The sequence below is a fragment of the Schistocerca gregaria genome, chromosome 5 (assembly GCF_023897955.1).
Source record: "Schistocerca gregaria isolate iqSchGreg1 chromosome 5, iqSchGreg1.2, whole genome shotgun sequence".
In the NCBI taxonomy this organism is placed as follows: Eukaryota; Metazoa; Arthropoda; class Insecta; order Orthoptera; family Acrididae; genus Schistocerca; species Schistocerca gregaria.
The window spans coordinates 96,403,813-96,424,058 of NC_064924.1; the positions used below are offsets into that span (position 1 = coordinate 96,403,813).

At 42.3% G+C, this 20,246-nt stretch overlaps 1 protein-coding gene across 1 annotated transcript; it reads right to left on the reverse strand.

Moving 5' to 3' along the window:
* Positions 1-448: 448 nt before the first annotated feature.
* LOC126272911 (protein lethal(2)essential for life-like) lies at positions 449-18,361 on the reverse strand. The gene is made up of 4 exons (XM_049976176.1): positions 18,254-18,361; positions 10,479-10,709; positions 5,835-6,056; positions 449-759 (listed from the first exon to the last, which is right to left on the reverse strand). The coding sequence occupies exons 2-4, from the start codon at positions 10,707-10,709 to the stop codon at positions 640-642; spliced, it is 573 nt and encodes a 190-aa protein (XP_049832133.1). The 5' UTR covers positions 18,254-18,361; the 3' UTR covers positions 449-639.
* Between the last annotated feature and the right edge of the window lie 1,885 nt (positions 18,362-20,246).

Below are 20,246 nucleotides of genomic sequence, written 5' to 3' on the forward strand. Positions count from 1 at the left end.
TAAGAAGGGACAGGATGTATACGTTTATCAGTAACAGCACTGCAGCTGTTGTACAACAAAGCTATTACATTGAAATATGTCTTTTACCTCCTTAAACTGAAAACACAAGTCAGCTGAACTTATTTTTGCTATGTAAGTATTGGGACATGTGTGTAAGGTGAATGTTGTAACTGAAGTAAGATGTAAAGTTTTTCAACAAAGAACATTGCAACAGTAAGCCATGTGGCAACCAAAACATATATTTTAAATAGAAAAATTGTCTGAAAGGGAAATACTGATTTAAATTTTTTGCCTCATCAATGTTATTATCTGAAGATGTAAGTTATCCATAACCTACAAATGTTTGAAATATTTCAGGAAATTCGTCTATTTGTATGTGACATCACAGTCTTCAGTGGCCTATATTTATTTCACCATTGATGACGAATTCAGGGAAAGAAGTGCATGATTAAGTCAAAATTTTCTAGTTTTACTTACAAATTCTTTAATACATGTACGAAAAAAGAGAGAGAGAGAGAGAGAGAGAGAGAGAGAGAGAGAGAGAGAGAGAGAGAGAGATCACTGTTATACAATTGTTACATCGGTAGCAATGGCAAGAAAGTTTGTAAAGAAGTTCATCGGCAGATAATAAGTGTAGCCCTACTTCTCCTCCTTGATTTCAATTGTAGTCGGCTCTGGGGAGGCAGGCGCTGCGCTCTTCACAGCGGGCACTCCAGTCTGGATCACAGGCACCACACGCTCGCCCGCTGCCACAGCCGTCTGTAACATGTCATTGTACACAAAGAATAAATTTAAAAAATGTTGAAAAATAAAAGAAGAAAAAATCATTTTTACACAAAATCACTGATTTCAGCACACAGCTTATTGTCTTTGACAGACTAATCAGCAAATTAAAAAAACGTACTGAAGTGTTTTGATAATGATAGTTGCCAAAGATCAGTGTTCACTACTATCAGTGGCTACCATTGTTTCCTTTGTTCAGTCTAAATCTGGATAATGTTGTGACTGCAGAAAGCAGTTATATTTGTTCATCAGTGGAGTGATAGATTTTTGTATGCATGAATTTTGTTTCATGTTGAAAGAAACAAAATGCATGGAATTACACAGTATTTTTTTTGAAACCTCTTACCCATTCTCTTTATTAATCTTTTTCATGTTAAATGTTTTTCACTGTACATAATATTTTGTTGTTTTCATATTTGTATAAAATTCTAATTTTTTTCCCCCAAATGTGAGGTGATCAATTTTCATTTATGTTTCTGATACAACTTTAACAGACCTGTACAGGTCTCATACTGTATGCCTCTGTAGTAAAACTGAGGGCTCAAATGATGGAGTATCCTTTTCATCCTTCGATTGAGTCTCTGCAGTCTTTTTAATCAGTTTCTTATAAAGCTGTATTCATTAAATGATGTGAGAGAATGGAACAGAAAATGACCACACACATCTATGAATGCATGTGATCAACAATGTGGCAGCGAGTTGCATAGTTTGCTGCAGGCGGGATAGGGCAAGAGGCTCCACACACCACTAGAGAACTCTTTTGAGCTACTGACACTACAAATATGCCAATTCACAGCGAGAAGTTTGCCATTTCGACCACTGAAATCAAGTGCCCCATCATTGTCAAGGAACACATCGAGCATGAAGGCATAAAGGTGGCCTGCAATAATTTTCACGTAGTCCACAGATGGTGTCTATGATTATTACTTCTGGCTTCATGGAAGGTAAGGCAAATGTCACGCGCAGCATAATGCTGCCTCCAACGTCCTGCGCTGGTGCAAGTTTCGTAGAACTGTTCACCTGTATGAGGTGTATCCACACACTTCCATTGATTTAATGTAACAAGAAAAATTATTCATTCAGCTAGGCAACAGTTTTTCAATAATCAGTCTTGATGATCCCATGCCCAGTGAAATTGTAATTGATGTCAGTGCAATATCAGCTGCCATCCAGTCAGATGCACTTTAAAACGTATGCTGCCAGTCATGCCACCGCAGTTGCCACCATGGCATGAGGATGCTGTCATGGATGCTTATGCCACTGCCAATGAGGTGCAAGCATCCCCTCTCCAGAACACCAGCAGCGGGTCTACCTAAATTAAACATTGATGCACAGAGCCCATTTTGTGAGTGTCATTTCATTACATTTACAGACTTTTATAGCAGTCAGGGCTTGTCATCTACAGGCTAGTCATTGTATTGGGGATGACAATCATAAACCGATACTTAAACTTTCAGAAATACTGTTAGCAACTGACACTGCAACTACAGCAAACAGTTATGTGTTAGTTTTAATATTTGATATTAGATGTAGAATAATGTAATATATGAATTCTCTGTGCACAGACTATCTGATCCTCACTCTTGTATCCACTAAAGAACCACAAAGTGCACAAAGGACCTTACAACAGTCTACTGTGGAGCCCAATGTTCAACTATAAGCACTGAACAGAGTGCTCCAATACACTTGTGACTTTACCAGCATTATACTGTGTCCACAGATCTGCCAACGATCACTGCCTAGCCTGATATGCAGAGTGAGTAAACCTCAGATCACAACAGTTATGATTATTATGCCAAAATACCATTACAGATCATATTAGTTTATTTTTACTATTCCTCACCTTCCCCTCCCAAATCAACTAAAAAATCTGTATTTGTTGCCAATTACCATAGTGTGTTGTTGTGACATCTTTACACATTTTCTTTTTCTGATCGTCAGATGTATCCCTTAGATAATAAGAGAATTAATGTACCAAATGCCAATAAAATAAAATAAAATGAGTTGGATCTGCAGTAAAGTTATAAAATATTCACTGAAGACCTGCATATTGTCGTAGTGGTCTGTGTAATGTGTGAAAGTGTCAAAGAAATGTTCAACAAATTTCAGCAGCAAATGCTACAGGAAAGGTGATGTGTATCACAGACATTCTTACACTCCAGAAATGATAAACTCAGAAGAGCCACTTTGCAGAAATTATGGATGCGCAAGGTACCAAACTGTCCTGCTGGAATTGCCAAAGTCTGTCAGAATGCACAATGGACATGAATGGATGCAGGTGATCAGACAGGATGGTCACGTACTTGTCACTGTGAGAGTCATATCTAGAAGTATCGGGGGTCCCAACCAACTGCACATGCCCCACATCATTACAGAGCCTGTACCAGTTCGAACATTCCCTTACTGAAATGATGCAGGGTCCATGGATTCATGGGATTGTCTCCTTGCTCGTACATGCCCATCTGCTCGATACAATTTTAAATGAGGCTTGTCCAACCGGGCATCATGTTTCCAGTCATCAACAGTCAAATGTTGGTGTTGATGGGCCCAGGTGAGGTGGAAAGCTTTGTGTCATGCAGTTGTCAAGGGTACACAAGTGGGCCTTTGGCTCCGAAAGCCCATATCGATGATGTTTTGTTGAATAGTTTGCACGCTGACACTTATTGATGTCCCAGCATAGAAAGCTACAGCAATTTGCAGAAGGGTTGCACTTCTGTCATGTTGAATGATTCTCTTCAGTCGCCATAGGTCCCGTTCTTGCAGGATCTTTTTCCGAACACAGCGAGGTCAGAGATCTGATGTTTTTTCAGCTTCCTGATATTCACAGTACACTCTTGAATGGGAAAATCCCCACTTCGTGACTAGCTCAGAGATACTGTGTCCAATTGCTCGTGTGCTTACTATAACACCACTTTCAAATTCGCTCATATCTTGATAACCTGCCATTGTAACAGCAGTAATTGATCTACCAGTTGCGCCAGACACTTGTAATCTTATATAGGCATTGCCGATCACAGTGCCGCTTTCTGCCTGCTAACATATTTCTGTATTTGAATATGCATGCCTATACCAGTTTCTGTGGCACTTCAGTGTATATCTCATACAGTGGTCACAAGGTTTACCCTTACTGTACATTTAAAAGAGAGATTTATGCACTGGTATAATTTGCAATTGGAAAAGGGAAGGGGGCAAACGTATTCTGATACACAATATACCCTCTGCAATAGGCCCTACAGTGGCATGTGGAATACCTATGGAGACGTAGTTTTAAAAGTATGTATTTGAAGGTAGGTAAATACAGGCAGTCCAACTCACATTTAAGTGGTTTTTAGGTTTGAAGGTAATAAATATACAGGCAGCAACCTACGCAGATAACTCAGAGGTGTAAAAAGGTTGTTTCCTCTAGGTTTGTTTCTCTTAAACTGAGTAAGTTCAGTTCGGACATGTAAGCTACACTGAGTAAGTTCTGTTAGGACATGTAAATTACAGAGATGACAAATGACAAATGTGTAGCAGAAACCCCAAGTGGTACTCTGACACTTGAAGTTACTTTTTGCCTCTGTGGTTCACAGGAAGTTTCGTTTTACACATCAGATGTGAGCACCAAAAGCAGACTGGTTAAAAGTATGGTAAAAATGCTTTCTGAACATTGAAAATACATGTAAAAAATGTGGAACAGAATTGCATGTTTCTAATGAACAGCTGTAGGACAGCTGTTAAGTTCCTGTACAATCCAAGAAAACACAATCCACAGGCTTGTGAAATTTTGTATGTCTAAAATCACTGTACCTGATCTTAAAATGCAGCAAACAAATTGCAAATCATACAAAAGCCACTACCAAAGGACAAACCACAACAATACTGCTGTCCACATTGTGTGTTGAAGCAAACTGACAAGAACACTGCCTGCGAAAAATATTGTATTCCCCAACAAGAACAGATTTCAGAAACACTTAATATGTGTTAACTTCCACGTATGGGATTAACAACATCCATGTGATGCCCAGAAACACATTCATAATGTCTGAGAATTAATGATTGCTGTGGAATGGTGTGTAACAATGAAATGAATCTCTCACTTTTGTGCTGTTGCAAAACTTTTTGACATTAAAACTGAGTGTTGGAGCTGTACTCAAACCTATATTCTTACAATCAGTAGTGTAAACCCAGCAAGTTGTGCAGCAGAGCTTCTGAGAAATTTTGAAAGTATGAAAAGATGTTGGCAGATATAAGCTGTGATGTGGGCCACAAAGCATGTGTGAATAACTTAGCTGGTAAGAGTATTTCATATAATGGAAAAGTTCAAGGTGGAGTTTCAGTCTGATACACAGTTTTGATCTCTCAAAAAGTGCAGCATAATTATCAGATCATTTTTCTTTGCAGTAAAACCCAATACCGCATTAATGTAATTAGATGATCTGACAGAATAAACACATTTACCCACAGTGCAAGTAGTTTTGAGACTCAGGGTTTTTGATTAGGGTTTCTCAGCAGACTCGTTCTCAACACAAAGAAATATATGTTATTTGAACATACAGAAGGAAAGCCAGGAGCATTGTTGCTGACTTAGTGTATGGTTTGGGTTCAGTTTGAGAATGACTGTTATGTTGCTTGTTGCAACTACTATATTGTTGTGTTTCACATTGCTTTGTGTACAACTTGACTCCGTCAGTTATTAGTGTGGTAGAAAGTAGTATGTCCAAGATTATGAGTGGTGTGAAGAAACCAAGAGGCAGGTATTTTTGTGTGTGAAAATCCAGGTTTGAGCCACCTGATCAGTAATAGTAGCTTTAACACTCAATGTTAAATTTTAACACAGTTTAATGAAAGCACTGATATGAGATGACAGAGATGATAAAGTTAGGAATGGAAGCAATATTTTAGTGGGTGTTGAAGCAATAACTTCCAACATTTGGAAATGAGGGGGACAGAGGAAAGGCCTGAAGAGAAGCATGGGGGAAAATAGAAAACACATGAGTGTCCAAGTGCAAGTGTCATGATAAAGCTATATGTTCAAGATGCAGACAGTGAAAATGTTGAGAATACAGTACCTTCTTGGGGGCTGTGACGGTGAGGACGCCGTCTGAGGACAGGTTAGATACAACAGCGTCAACCTCGACGTCCTTTGGTAGCAGATATCGGCGCACAAAGTGCCGGGAGACAAAGCCGTGCTCGTCGGGTCGCTCCTCATGCTTGCCCTCGACGATGACTGCATTGCCCACCGTCTTGACTGTGATTTCATTGGGAGCGAACTGCTGCACATCCAGGCTCACCTGTCAACCATCCAACCACAGAATTTTCCCAACATTCTCCTCAGACCTCAGGCTTACCACTCATAGTGATGCATTGAGATTATTCAAAACTCATATTAACACTTTGAGTACCAGCTGTTTCTGCCTGAAACCACCATTTTTTTTTTACGTACCAGTGCCTTTAGCATGAAACCACTGGTTATGTTGCAAGAAAGAGACATCTAGTGGTCCACTGAGGTACTTCTATGAATGTACTCCATTGAAGCAATCATTTATAGTGTACAAAGCAACAGTCTGTGCAGAAATTGTGCTAAATGATTGTAGGAGATTGTGACATTTTTTTCTTTTTTTATTTCTTGAGATCATTGACAGGGAAAGTTAGTACATCTAAAGTTGTTGTAATGTAAAGTTGAATTTATGCTACTGCTTTTATGAGTGGTGCCAATATGTAGTTTCAATATAAAATTTATTAAATTTGGGCCCATTTCTGCTTGTTGTTTAGGACTATAACTTGTCCTATGTATTATAAGTCCATGGAAGTTTCAAGATGTGAGATTGCGTCCAGGAAAAAATGCCAATTTGCTTTTGAATACATTACATGAAATGATCAGTGCTGAAAACTGTATGTCCTATTAGTTTAAAAGTAAAGCCACATCCTTAAAACAATTTATTGTTTACTTTTTGCTAATTTCTTCTTGTATTTGTTGCTTACTTTGAGAACAAAAGCTAATTTTGCAATAAAATTAAAATTTTATCCCAAGCAAAACAACCTCCTTAAAACGATTGAGGATTTACTTTTTGTCACTTTCTTCTTTTGTGCATTGCTTACTATGATAATGGTACCTTTGTGAAAAATTTTAAAATTGCATTTATTTTCATATTGTTGGGACTTCAAGGGTTAAGTGGGAAGAGTCTGATTAAAACACATTCAAGGAAACATACTGGGCAGACAGTGATGCAACTATAGTGGCAAATGATTTTGTCCCAATTGTCACACAGTCCTGTATCTTCATAGGTATAATTTTTCTTCACCTTTCATACATGAACTGGAAAGGGCTATAATAAACTTCAGATTTTTTGTTGTGAACTGATGATGTAGTTTCATCTTCAAGTTAACTTGCTGTCATGCCAAAAATATTGCAAATTGATTAAAGCACTCGTTTATTTTGGCCTATCACTCTCAACAACTTAAGGGATACCTCCTAATATCACGTTGGACTTCCTTTTGCCCAACATAGCACAGAAACGTGATGTAGAATGGCCTCAACAAGTCGTCGGAAGTCGCCTGCAGAAATATTGAGGCATGATACTCTTGTATCTTCTGTCATTTCTGTAGATGCATGCCTTGAAGTGAGTTTTTGAAAGAGGTTGCGCTGTAGGTAGACTTGTTACTTTTTCATGTTTCTATTTGTATGAAGTTCTCATGCTTCTCACTTTCTTTTCAAACCAGATAAAGTCACTGTAAGTCTCCTTTTTACAAAATATTTCTAGAAGAACTCTGCATGCCTCATTTGGTACATTTCTGTTGTGCTACTGAGGATTTACCAGTATTATATCACTTCAATGGCTGCACTTTTATCACCAGTCTCATACAAAGCCATATTAATCAACTCATCTGAGACAAATGAGAATGGACAAAAGCTATGAAAGTGTGCTACAGGGGTGTGGTGCCGAGTCACACAGACTGCCCTGAGTGAGAGGAAGACCTCACTGCATACGGGCATTCTTGTACGGCATCACCACTAAACAGGTGCAAATGAACAGAGCAAAGTTGAACTGGTCAACTTTGTCAGGAGGTCAGGCTGTCCTGACCAACCAGGATTGGGAGCCAATTACTTAATAAGCCAACTAGCCAACACAGTGCACAATATTAGGACCAACTCATTCAAGTCAGTACAGGGTTGAACAAATTCTACTGTTGTAACTTTCATGGCTAATTAGCCATATATGTCAGCAAAAGCAAAGAAACTAACTGTATCAGGGTAAACTTCTTTAAGACGCAGTATTGTAGGCAATGGCTTGCATTCACAGTGCTTGCAACATGATGAGATATGTGATACTAGCTTCTAAGGTAACTATGTTTCATTATCTTCCACTGGTAGATTTGAGACCACAGAAAGAGACAGATCACATCATCTTATAAGGAAGTGTGAAATTTACTGGCTTCTGGGTCGTTGGGGGAGAGAGAACAGAAGCCATGCTATGCTGGAGAAACCCAAAAAGGGAGACCACATCTGGCAGTGATAGAAGGTGGGCGCATCAGCTGCCAACAACACAGATTAATGTACACGGAGGTGACGAATGTCTTGTGATAGTGATATGCACGTACACAGATGATGTTAGTGTCGTGTACACACAGTATGAAAGGGCAGTACATTGGTGGAGCTATCATTTATACTCAGGTGATCTATGTGAAAAGGTTTCCAACTTGACTGTGGCTGCATGAGGAGAATTAACAGATTCTGAACCTGGAATGGTAACTGGAACTAGACACATGGGACATTCTATTTTGGAAATCGTTAGGGAATTCAGTACTCCAAGATACACAGTGTATAGATCGTACCGAGAAAAACAAACTTCAGGCATCACCTCTCAACAAGAACAATGCAATGGCCGTTGCCCTTCAATTAACGACTGAAAGTAGTAGCTATTGCGTAGAGTTGTCAGTGCTAACAGACAAGCAACACTATGCAATAACCCTAGAAATAAATTTGGGACATACAATGAACACATCCATTAGGACAGTGCGTCGAAATTTGGCGTCAATGATCTATGCCAGCAGAAGACCAACGCAAGGGCCTTTGCTAACAGCACGATGTCACCTGCAGCACCTCTCCTGGGCTCATGACCATATTAGTTGGACCCTAGATGACTGGAAAACCGTGGCATGGTCAGATGAGTGACGATTTCAGTTGGAAAGAGCTGATAGTACGGTTCGAGTGTGGTGGACATTTCATGAACCTATGGACCAAGTTGTCAACAACTCACTTTGCAAGCTGGTGGCGGCTCCATAATGGTGTGAGGTGTGTTTACATGGTATAACTGGGTCCTCTGGTCCAAATGAACTGATCATTGACTGGAAATGATGATGCTTGGCAATTGGGAGACCATTTGAAGCCAAACAGTGATGGAATTTTTATGGGTGACAATGTACCCTACAGCAGCCCACAGTTATTCACGATTCATTTGAACAACACTTTGGCACACTGGACTCGCATTCGGGAGGACGACAGTTCAATCCCACGTCTGGCCATCCTGATTTAGGTTTTCCGTGATTTCCCTAAATCACTCCAGGCAAATCCCAGGATGGTTTCTTTGAAAGGGCATGGCCGACTTCCTTTCCTGTCCTTCCCTAAACCGATGAGACCGATGACCTCGCTGTCTGGTCTACTCCCCGAAACAACCCAACCCAAACAACACTCTGGACAGTTTGAATGAATGGTTTAGCCACCCAGGTCACCTGACGTAAATCCCATATTTGTGGGACAAGCGAGAGGTCAGTTTGTGCATAAAATCGTGCACTGTCAGTGCTTTCCCAATTATGGATGGTTGTAGAGGCAGCATGGCTCAATATTTCTGCAGGGGACTTCAAACGACTTGTTGAGGCCATGCCACATCCAGTTGCTGCACTATGTTGGACAAAAGTAAGTCCAACCCGTTTTGAATGGTTTTATTCACTTTTCCAGTCGAATTCAATTACAAAAATGTCTTGGCCTTCTAAACAGTTAGCTGACTCGTTGTTAACAGCTATCTAGGGTACTCTTCGTAGCGATCAACAAAGCGGCAAAGGTGATTGGTCAACGATCCAGAGACCACATGCTGCCTACTGTGTCAAGTGTCATCACATGAAGATTTGAGTTGAGTACTAACTAGAACACTTTGACATGTACCTGAAAAGAATGTGTCCACCTGTGACACCCCAAGTGAACTGCAGAGCCATCGCAACCTTTTGCACTCCTGTGTCGTTGGCAGTAGCGTCATATGTGGTAATTTTGTATGGAAGAGTCACATTATCTGTAGAAGCCTTAACAATGCACGGCACTGAGAGTTCAGTTTATAGATCACTTTGAAGTTCCTCCTCTAATAGCCCTTATGGATTTTACGATTTGTCAGAACTGATACTGGCCCCATTGGATCCCAGTATTGTTCAGATGAAGGCTAATCAACTGACTAAGTAAGGAGGCCCCCAGGTTTGGGTGGTGAGATGACAGGACCTCCAGTCCAAGCCAATTGGCTCAACTATTCTCTGTCGATCAGCGCTGGTATAGTGTAAGAAGTGAGAAGAGGAGCAACGTTTAGATCTGATTAATCACAATGTGTGTGCAGTTGCCCCAACACCAAAGCCCTCCCCCTCCCACCCTCATAATGACCAACAAATTGTGCTGCATGTTGGGGCCTCAAACTGAAACAACGGTTTGGCCAGTGTCTAGTGCTGTCACATACCTGGAAGCGATCCTTGTCGACGGCAATGGCTGATGTCCCAGAGTCCTGCCTGGCGAGAGATCGCCAGGGCCTGAGGTAGCCTGTGGGCCTCAGCAGCGGGCTGCGCACGCCCAGTCCAGACAGCAGCTCATCCCTGGACAGCCCCAGGCCGAAGTGCTGGTCCAGCAGGCGGCCCGTGCGAGGCTCCCAGTCGTCCCACCAATCGCGCCACAGCAGCGGTACCACGGACATCTGCTGGCGCGCCAGACATCAGTCAAGCACAGGACTAATCAAACACGATAGTACAAACAGTAATAGTGCTCTAAAACAGGGCACTCGCCTCATACTCGACAAAATGTCCAGACACTCTGTGACCAAAATGGTACTGAAACAGAGGATGACAGACTTAAGGCCGAAATACTCAATGTCTTTTTCCAAAGCTGTTACACAGAGGAAGACTGCACTGTAGTTCCTTCTCTAGATTGTCGCACAGATGACAAAATGGTAGATATCGAAATAGATGACAGAGGGATAGAGAAACAATTACAATCGCTCAAAAGAGGAAAGGCTGCTGGACCTGATGGGATACCAGTTCGATTTTACACAGAGTACGCGACAGGTAGATGCCGTGTTTCTTGACTTCCGCAAGGCGTTCGATACAGTTCCACACAGTCGTCCAATGAACAAAGTAAGAGTATATGGACTATCAGACCAGTTTTGTGATTGGATTGAAGAGTTCCTAGATAACAGAACGCAGCATGTCATTCTCAATGGAAAGGAGTCTTCCGAAGTAAGAGTGATTTCAGGTGTGCCGCAGGGGAGTGTCATAGGACCGTTGCTATTCACAATATACATAAATGACCTTGTGGCTGACATCGGATGTTCACTGAGGCTTTTTGCAGATGATGCTGTGGTGTATCGAGAGGTTGTAACAATGGAAAATTGTACTGAAATGCAGGAGGATCTGCAGCGAATTGATGCATGTTGCAGAGAATGGCAATTCAGTCTCAATGTAGACAAGTGTAATGTGCTGCAAATACATAGAAAGATAGATCCCTTATCATTTAGCTACAAAATACCAGGTCAGCAACTGGAAGCAGTTAATTCCATAAATTATCTGGGAGTACGCATTAGGAGTGATTTAAAATGGAATGATCATATAAAGTCGATCGTCGGTAAAGCAGATGCCAGACTGAGATTCATTGGAAGAATCATAAGGAAATGCAATCCGAAAACAAAGGAAGTAGGTTACAGTACGCTTGTTCGCCCACTGCTTGAATACTGCTCATCAGCGTGGGATCCGTACCAGATAGGGTTGATAGGAGAGATAGAGAAGATCCAACGGAGAGCAGCGCACTTCGTTACAGGATCATTTAGTAATCTCGAAAGCGTTACGGAGATGATAGATAAACTCCAGTGGAAGACTCTGCAGGAGAAACGTCAGTAGCTCGGTACGGGCTTTTGTTGAAGTTTCGAGAACATATCTTCACCGAGGAGTAAAGCAGTATATTGCTCCCTCCTACGTATATCTCTCGAAGAGACCATGAGGATAAAATCAGAGATTAAAGCCCACACAGAAGCATACCGACTATCCTTTCCACGAACAATAGGAGACTGGAACTGAAAGGAGAAACCGTTAAACGTACTCAAGGTACTCTCCGCCACACACTGTCAGGTGGCTTGCGGAGTATGGATGTAGATCTAGATTCTACACTATACAGGATGACACAAAAGTCCGTTAACATTTGAGAATGCGCTAGTTGGCGGAATAACATAGGTAAAGAGGTAAAAACCGACACACATGCCTGAAATGACATGGGATTTTATCGGACCCAAAAACGAGTGCAAAAACTGACCAGCAGTTGGCACTGAACAGCAACACGTCAGTGGAACTGCATGAGAATCGTGTATAAAATGAACCCTAGAGAGAAAAGGGGAATCAGATCATTTGAACCCCTTACTTAAATGAACGTTCCGCCACCGGAACACCCATCCCAACACAGTCAATTATGCACAGCATGTTGCGTCCACCCCAAAAATTTCGAACGTTTCTAGCTTCCTAATTAAACTAGATAGATATTAAATTGACAGTGATTTTTACACTGTTGGTTAAAATACATCAGCCACACATTAGAAAACGTAACGTTCTATTAAAAACAATTATATCTTGTTGCTGACACTCCATGGAAAATAACTAAACAAACTATGCTCATAGCCCTGCAAAAAAAAGTAACGTTTCTTGACTTTACGTATCTAAATAAGTACTTCTGTCACTTATTGTTTTTTAAGTTACAGAGGAAAAACACTACATCACAATACTTTGGCACCTATACATATGCGCCTACGAGAAAAAGGATCATTTCGTGTCCGTCCCACCTTAATGTCGTTTGAGGCATGTCGCAACACTCGATCTGGAAGGGAATGAATATATTTTTACAGACACAGAGGTAACTGGGTTAACTAACTGAATAAATATTAGTTACATTATCACTCTGTGACGAATCGCCAGAGACCAGGTCTCTTGCACTGAAATATTCAGAAGATATCGCTGAGCAACTTCTGAAATTTTGTCAGTGAAGTTCAGATTAACTGCATAGGTTTATAGCCAGAAATTCCTCTAACAGTGAGTAGCGAGAGGTACTTCTGGGGCCACTATCGTTCCTCCTCTCCCCTCCACCCCCTCTCCCCCCCACGCCCAATTCCATTTTGTAATTCGCGAATGATGCGTGCAAAAAAGAATGTCGTAAATCTCCGTGTGACATATAATAAATCCTCTAACTTCCTCGTTGTGATTACTTCGCGAGGCAAACGGGGTTTTAAAATACGTAGAAATCCCTAGGGAATGGATAGAGGACGTAAAAAGAAACAAAGTGATTCCTTGTATATGCACATATGGGTAATTTTTTATTTCCTTAGTTACTGGCTATTTTTTTCTTCGTTTCTGTCTTTTTGTTTTCATATTTCCAGCTTGGCTCTACAGGTATTTTTTCTTTTCAAATGTTGTTTTCTGAAGGCTAAATGAAATGCTCAAAATGTCTTCCGTAAGCTCTACCACAAGCTTCTAGACGCCGCATCATGGACTGTCTTACTCCCATATTCCAGATGTCTGCTGAAATTCTTCTTGAACATGCTGGCGAAGAATGTCAATATTCCCCATAACTGTTGAATACTCTACTTCTTTCAAATGTCCCCAAAAATAAAAATCCAATTTATTGACATGAGGAGATCGAGAATGCTAAGATGTTGCTGCCCCACGACATGTCCAGTTATTTGGGCAATGCTAATTTAAAACTGTTCTTGCCTGAAGAGCAAAATGAGGTGATACCCCATCGTGTTCTAGCGGAATTGTAGTGGAACGTCTTACAGCAAAATATTTAGAGGTTTCATTAAAAATTCACTACAAGATGCTCCAGTCAGCGTTCCATGGAAAATGGAAAGTCCAGTTAACTTGTCTCGAGAAGTGCCAGTCCACACAGTAACGCTAAACTGTTATTGATGTCTTGTTTCCAAATCTGCGAAAGGATTCTCATCCGTCAATAAAAAGATATTGCGAAAATTCTGTACTCCATTCCTAGTAAACTTTGCGTCATCGTTGAATAGTACGGTAGATAGACAAAAGTCTTTTCTTGATTGAAAATCTGTTTCAGTAAGACCTTGCACAATCTGAAGGCGGCACGGATAAGGGAGTTGCTCCCGTTACGTTTTACACATAGTCACGTAACTCACAGTCTCAGTTTCTCTTGTACTGCTGCCAGTATTGTCTTCACTGTGATGAAGTACTCCATTTCCTAAATCAGGTGTTCACACACTATTTGGTCTTCCACAATGAAATGACCATTGTTTGGTAATGTCAATTATGATATCTTTCAGCATACAAACGCCTGGTTTCAGACACATTGCAATTTGCGCATGTCCATACATCAGATGCATGTCCCCCATGTACTGATTAGAATAAGTAGATTGCAGCCAGACTTGTACAGTAGACATTAGTTCGATAACAATGCGGCCGAGCAGGTGTCACGCCCGTGACTGTATAGTATAGTCAGGAGCAACACGTCGCCACAGAATACTCTCCATTCTGTGATGTCGCTCTCCAGCTGCGGTCGCTAATGAACGTTTTTTCGGTGGCGCCCCTTTCGGAAATAGCCGATTCAGTTTCTGTGGGGGAAAGAATGTTAAGTACACAGCTACCACCTGTCCAACAAGAACTGTACAGTACGCTTTCTTTACTGATAGTATTCTCAGTACTAACAGGAGTTGTTTATTTACTAGTATCGTGACAACTAAGATAAACGTAAGCAGGCTCTGACTTAACACTTGTAAGGAGCAACATTTTAAAAGAAAAAAATACATGCAGAACCAAGCTGGAAACTTGAAAAGAAATTGAAACGAGGCAAACATCTAATAATAAGAAAATAGTGTCTGTAATTAAGAAAAATAATGAAAACTGACCACCTCTGTATCTGAACACTTTTGCTTCTAGTGGAGTCCTCTACCCATTCCGCAGAGGTTTCTCACATATTAGCCCAATGCGCTGTATTTTGGAGGAAATAACGTGTTGCCCAACTCTTGTTGGAATGTACACGCTCAGAATATTAACTTCGCCTTGATGCACAACGCCTCTCTTGTAGCTTCTGCCACTGCAACTTGATTAGCATTTGTGTAATGCACTCTTGCTTTCTACACACACCAAAAAAAGTTTTGCATCACCCCGGTTTCCAGAACTCCTGTGGATATTGTATCACAGACACAGTCACTTTGACTGTTCAGAGATGTCACAAAACCCACCCAAAGATGTAAACAACCATGCATGAGCAGCGTCTAATAGGCTGAAGGGGTCCGACAGCCGATCAGTTCCAGTCATTCCACCAGGAAGGAGGTACACGGCTCGTCTGTAGTTTAACCATGCCTCGACGGTCACAACCGGGGTTCGATCGTGTCCGCTTTGTTACTTTGTGCCAGGAAGGGCTCTCAACAAGGGAAGTGTCCAGGTGTCTCGGAGTGAGCCAAAGCAATGTTGTTCGGACATGGAGGAGATACAGAGAGACATGAACTGTCGATGACATGCCTCGCTCAGGCCGCCCAACGGCTACTACTGCAGTGGATGACCGCTACCTAAGGATTATGGCTCGGAGGAACCTGACAGCAACGCGAACATGTTGAATGATGCTTTTCGTGCAGCCACAGGACGTCGTGTGTGCAATAGGCTGCATGATGTACAACTTCACTCCCGACGTCCATGGCTAGGTCCATCTTTGCAACCACGACACCATGCAGCAGATGGAGCCAACAACATGCTGAATGGACCCCTCAGGATCCACTGATGAGTATCGCATATGCCTTCAACCAGACAATCGCCGAAGACGTGTTTGGAGGCAACTCGGTCAGGCTGTACGCCTTAGACACACTGTCCAGCGGGTGCAAAAAGGTGGAGGTTCCCTGCTGATTGGGGTGGCATTATGTGGGACTGACGTACGCCGCTGGTGGTGATGAAACGCACCGTAACGGCTGTACGATACGTGAATGCCATCCTCCGACCGATAGTGCAACCATATCGGCAGCATACTGGCGAGGCATTCGTCTTCATGGACGACAATTCGCGTCCCCATCGTGCACATATTGTGAGTGACTTCCTTCAGGATAACGACATCGCTCGACTAGAGTGGCCAGCACGTTCCCCAGACATGAACCCTATCGAACATGCCTGGGATAGATTGCAAAGGGCTGAGGGATCTACGCCTAATCGCCGTTGAGGAGTGGGTCAATCTGGACCAACAATGCCTTCCTGAACTTGTGCGTAGTATGCCACGACGAAACAGGCTTGCATCAATGCAAGAGGACGTGCTACCGGGTATTAGAGGTACCGGTGTGTACAGTAATATGGACCCTACCACCTCTGAAGGTCTCGCTGTATGGTGGTTCAACAGGCAATGTGTGGTTTTCATGAGCAATAAAAAGGGCGGAAATGATGTTTACGTTGATCTCAGTTCCAATTTCCTCTACGGGTTCCGGAACTCTCGGAACCGAGGTGATGCAAAACTTCTTTTAATATGTGTATAAGAACCCATGAATTGGATTTCCTTATGATTTTTTTCAAAGAATCTCAGCCTAGCATCAGCTGCTCTTACAACTAGTTTCATATTTTTGTTCCACTTAGGATCGCTGCGGGTGGTTGCTCCTAAATATTATAGGAATTCTACTCTTTCCCTTAATTAACTGTCAATAACTATTAATTAACTGCCAAAACAACTGCGCCCCCCCCCCCCCAAAAGAGAAACTACCATTCCGTAATTTTTTTTCTACGGAGATAAACAAATTTTATAATTTTGCAAGTAGGTATGTACGTTTAATAAAAACAAAGCATTATTCCTCTCATAATATATTCGCTAGAAGGCCGAAAGGGTTAACGCGCCGCTTCCAGATTTGGGGAGGCGAACCGACCAGACAGAATGTGGTTGTTAAGAGGTTTCCCATAAGCCAGCTAGATGAATAGCGGTCTAGTACGCACGTCCCGCTGCAGATACACGCTTCGCAAACATTAAAAAAACTTTCTCACATTTGGACATGAGATTTACCCTATACGTAAACAGATGGGTCACAAATTCCTTCCCAGAGGTAACAGAGGAGTCTGGAACGCCATGCGGCCACCAACTGTCCCTAAAATTGCAAGAACCAGTATAATAATTCCGCTCACATGGAGAGACAGAGAAAATGTCAAAGAAAAAAAGAGGAAGATTCCTCCCATAACAAAATCAATTAGCCTAGAAAAATTATTTTGAATTAGTTATCTAATTACACCGCGGGTCATACGAACCGTAACTTGGCAGCACCAGAATTATATATCCCCTCCAGCTTTTTTTGCTTTCTTCCTCGACTGTCACGCTTCGCTCCAATCCTCGATCGGTAGAGATAAGAAAACATCAAAAGCAAACGGTCAAGTAACATATTGGCTGCTGCACTCGCTCACTGACCTACGAAATCCTACTATACCGCACCGAAGCACTAGCCAGAACTCCATTGCTGTACTTCAGCGCGCTGTGTAGACTGCAACTGTGTGAACCAAGCACGCTATTGACATAAAAATTTGTTCGGTAACAGTAGTTATTTTTCCATGATGCTGTTTGGTCGAAATGACACTGTAGAAATGTTACTGTGACTATAGAGTGCGCTTACAGCCGCAGGCCAAAGAAAAGGCCTCTTCTGGAGAGTCTATGACAGAGACCACAGGCAAAAGATTGGAACACGAGGATTATGAGAATTTACGTACTCCCCCCCCCCCCCCCCTCCCTCGCCTTGACTAATTCTTGAACCGTATTTCTTTCTTTCCCTCAGTTTTTGCGTTCCCTCTTGTGCCTGCACCCTAGTTGGACCTCAATACGGCCCTGCGTAAGCTGCAACTTGGCATTTTTCTCGTCAACAGTTATGAGAGTTGAACGAAGCGATAAATGAAATAAGAAAATCCGTGCACAAATGCACCATTCGAAATCTAGTGCTTAACGAGTAACCCACCGCGGCACACGTTTACAGCTAGCTAAACTATAGTATGGGCTTACTGCTTTTCACAAAACTTATGTCAGTCAGGAACAGTAAGTTGGCTGCTACAGCTGCAAAAATTTCAGTGGAAGCACCGCTCCAAGATAATACAACGAGCAGGGGCATTACATCGCCTGCTAAATAGTAACCGCCGTGTAGGATCACGACACTCTGACCGCAGAGACATCTCTTGGTGCCTTCGATAATCCAAAATGTCAGCCAGTTTCTACCTGGCGGAGCGCTACTAGCCAGGCGAAACTTACCTCTGCAATTGCTTGTCGTTAGAACGCGTCGAAATTACTGCCAGACCGTGGGGTGTGTCCGCGTTCTTATAGGGCGGCGGTGGAGCCTTCGAGAGCGCGTGCGCCCAGGAATACCGCGACGACTCAGCGGCTGCCGAAATTAGCCGTGCTCTGCGCGCCTATGCACACTGGCAGCTGGGCGCTGGCTGCCGCGCGACGTCACGCGAGGTGACGCTGTGGCCAGCTGTCGTGTCATCCCGTGTGGCGGCTGGCAGCCGGAGCGGACAACCCCCTCTGTCTGCAGCTGCCACATCTACACGTCGCGAGCCTGCCGACAACACGCACAAGAGGGCGATTCAAACGAAAACTTTAATTACACACTGTTAAGCTAAAGAAGCAATACTACGACTGTAACTGCCGATGTCGCTGGGTCAATATGGGAACACAGAGAGGCCGTCTGCTGCGGAGCCCAATGATCAGAAGTGAGCGCTGAACGGAGTGGACTGAATCGCTCCTGTCTACAACAGCACTGTACTGTGTCGTCACATCTGCCGCAGACTGCTTGGACGAGGCGCGCAGCCCTCCGACATGTCCTCTGATGAGGCCTGATAGTCCAGTACCATGTAGCCTACTCTCACGGATGGGTCTAGGACTCGGTTCTGAGAGGGATCACACTTCGTTACTGTCTATATCTCCTCCCCTCATCCCTCCTCCCAAATGTAACTTACCATCTCCCTGTCACAACCTGTCACGGGTACGTACGGCTTCAACAGTTACAAAATTAAATTATATAAAATATGTTAATTCCCTCAGACTCCAAGAAGAATATAATAATTCCATTCCCAAAGAAAGCAGGTGTTGACAGATGTGAAAATTACAGAACTAACAGTTTAATAAGCCACGGCTGCAAAATACTAACGCGAATTCTTTACAGACGAATAGAAGAACTGGTAGAAGCCGACCTCGGGGAAGATCAGTTTGGATTCCGTGGAAATATTGGAACATGTGAGGCAATATTGACCTTACGACTTATCTTAGAAGAAAGATTAAGGAAAGGCAAACCTACGTTCTAGCATTTGTAGACATAGAGAAAGCATTTGACAATCTTGACTGGAATACTCTCTTTCAAATTCTGAAGGTGGCAGGCGTAAAAAAATACAGGAAGCGAAAGGCTATTTACAATTGGTACAGAAACCAGATGGCAATTATAAGAGTCGAGGGACATGAAAGGGAATTAGTGGTTGGGAAGGGAGTGACACAGGGTTGTAGCCTCTCCCCAATGCTATTCAATTTGTATATTGAGCAAGCACTAAACGAAACAAAAGAAAATTTCGGAGTAGGTAGTAAAATCCATGGAGGAGAAATAAAAACTTTGAGGTTCGCCGATGACATTATAATTCTGTTAGAGACAGCAAAGGATGTGGAAGAGCAACTGAACGGAATGGACAGTGTCTTGAAAGGAGGGAATAAGATGAATATCATCAACAGCAAAACGAGGATAATGGAATGTAGTCGAATTAAATCGGGTGATGCTGAGGGAATTAGATTAGGAAATGAGACGCTTAAAGTAGTAAAGGAGTTTTGCTATTTGAGGAGTAAAATAACTGATGGTCGAAGTAGAGAGGATATAAAATGTAGACTGGCAATGGCAAGCAAAGCGTTTCTGATGAAGAGAAATTTGTTAACATCGAGTATAGATTTAAATGTCAGGAAGTCGTTTCTAAAAGTATTTGTATGGAGTGTAGCCATGTATGGGAGTGAAACATGGACGATAAATAGTTTAGACAAGAAGAGAATAGAAGCTTTCGAAATGTGGTGCTACAGAAGAATGCTCAAGTTTAGATGGGTAGATCACATAACTGATGAGGAGGTACTGAATAGGATTGGGGAGGAGTTTGTGGCACAACTTGACTAGAAGAAGGGACCGGTTGGTAGGGCATGTTCTGAGGCATCAAGGGATCACAAATTTAGCATTGGAGGGCAGCGTGGAGGGTAAAAATCGTAGAGGGAGACC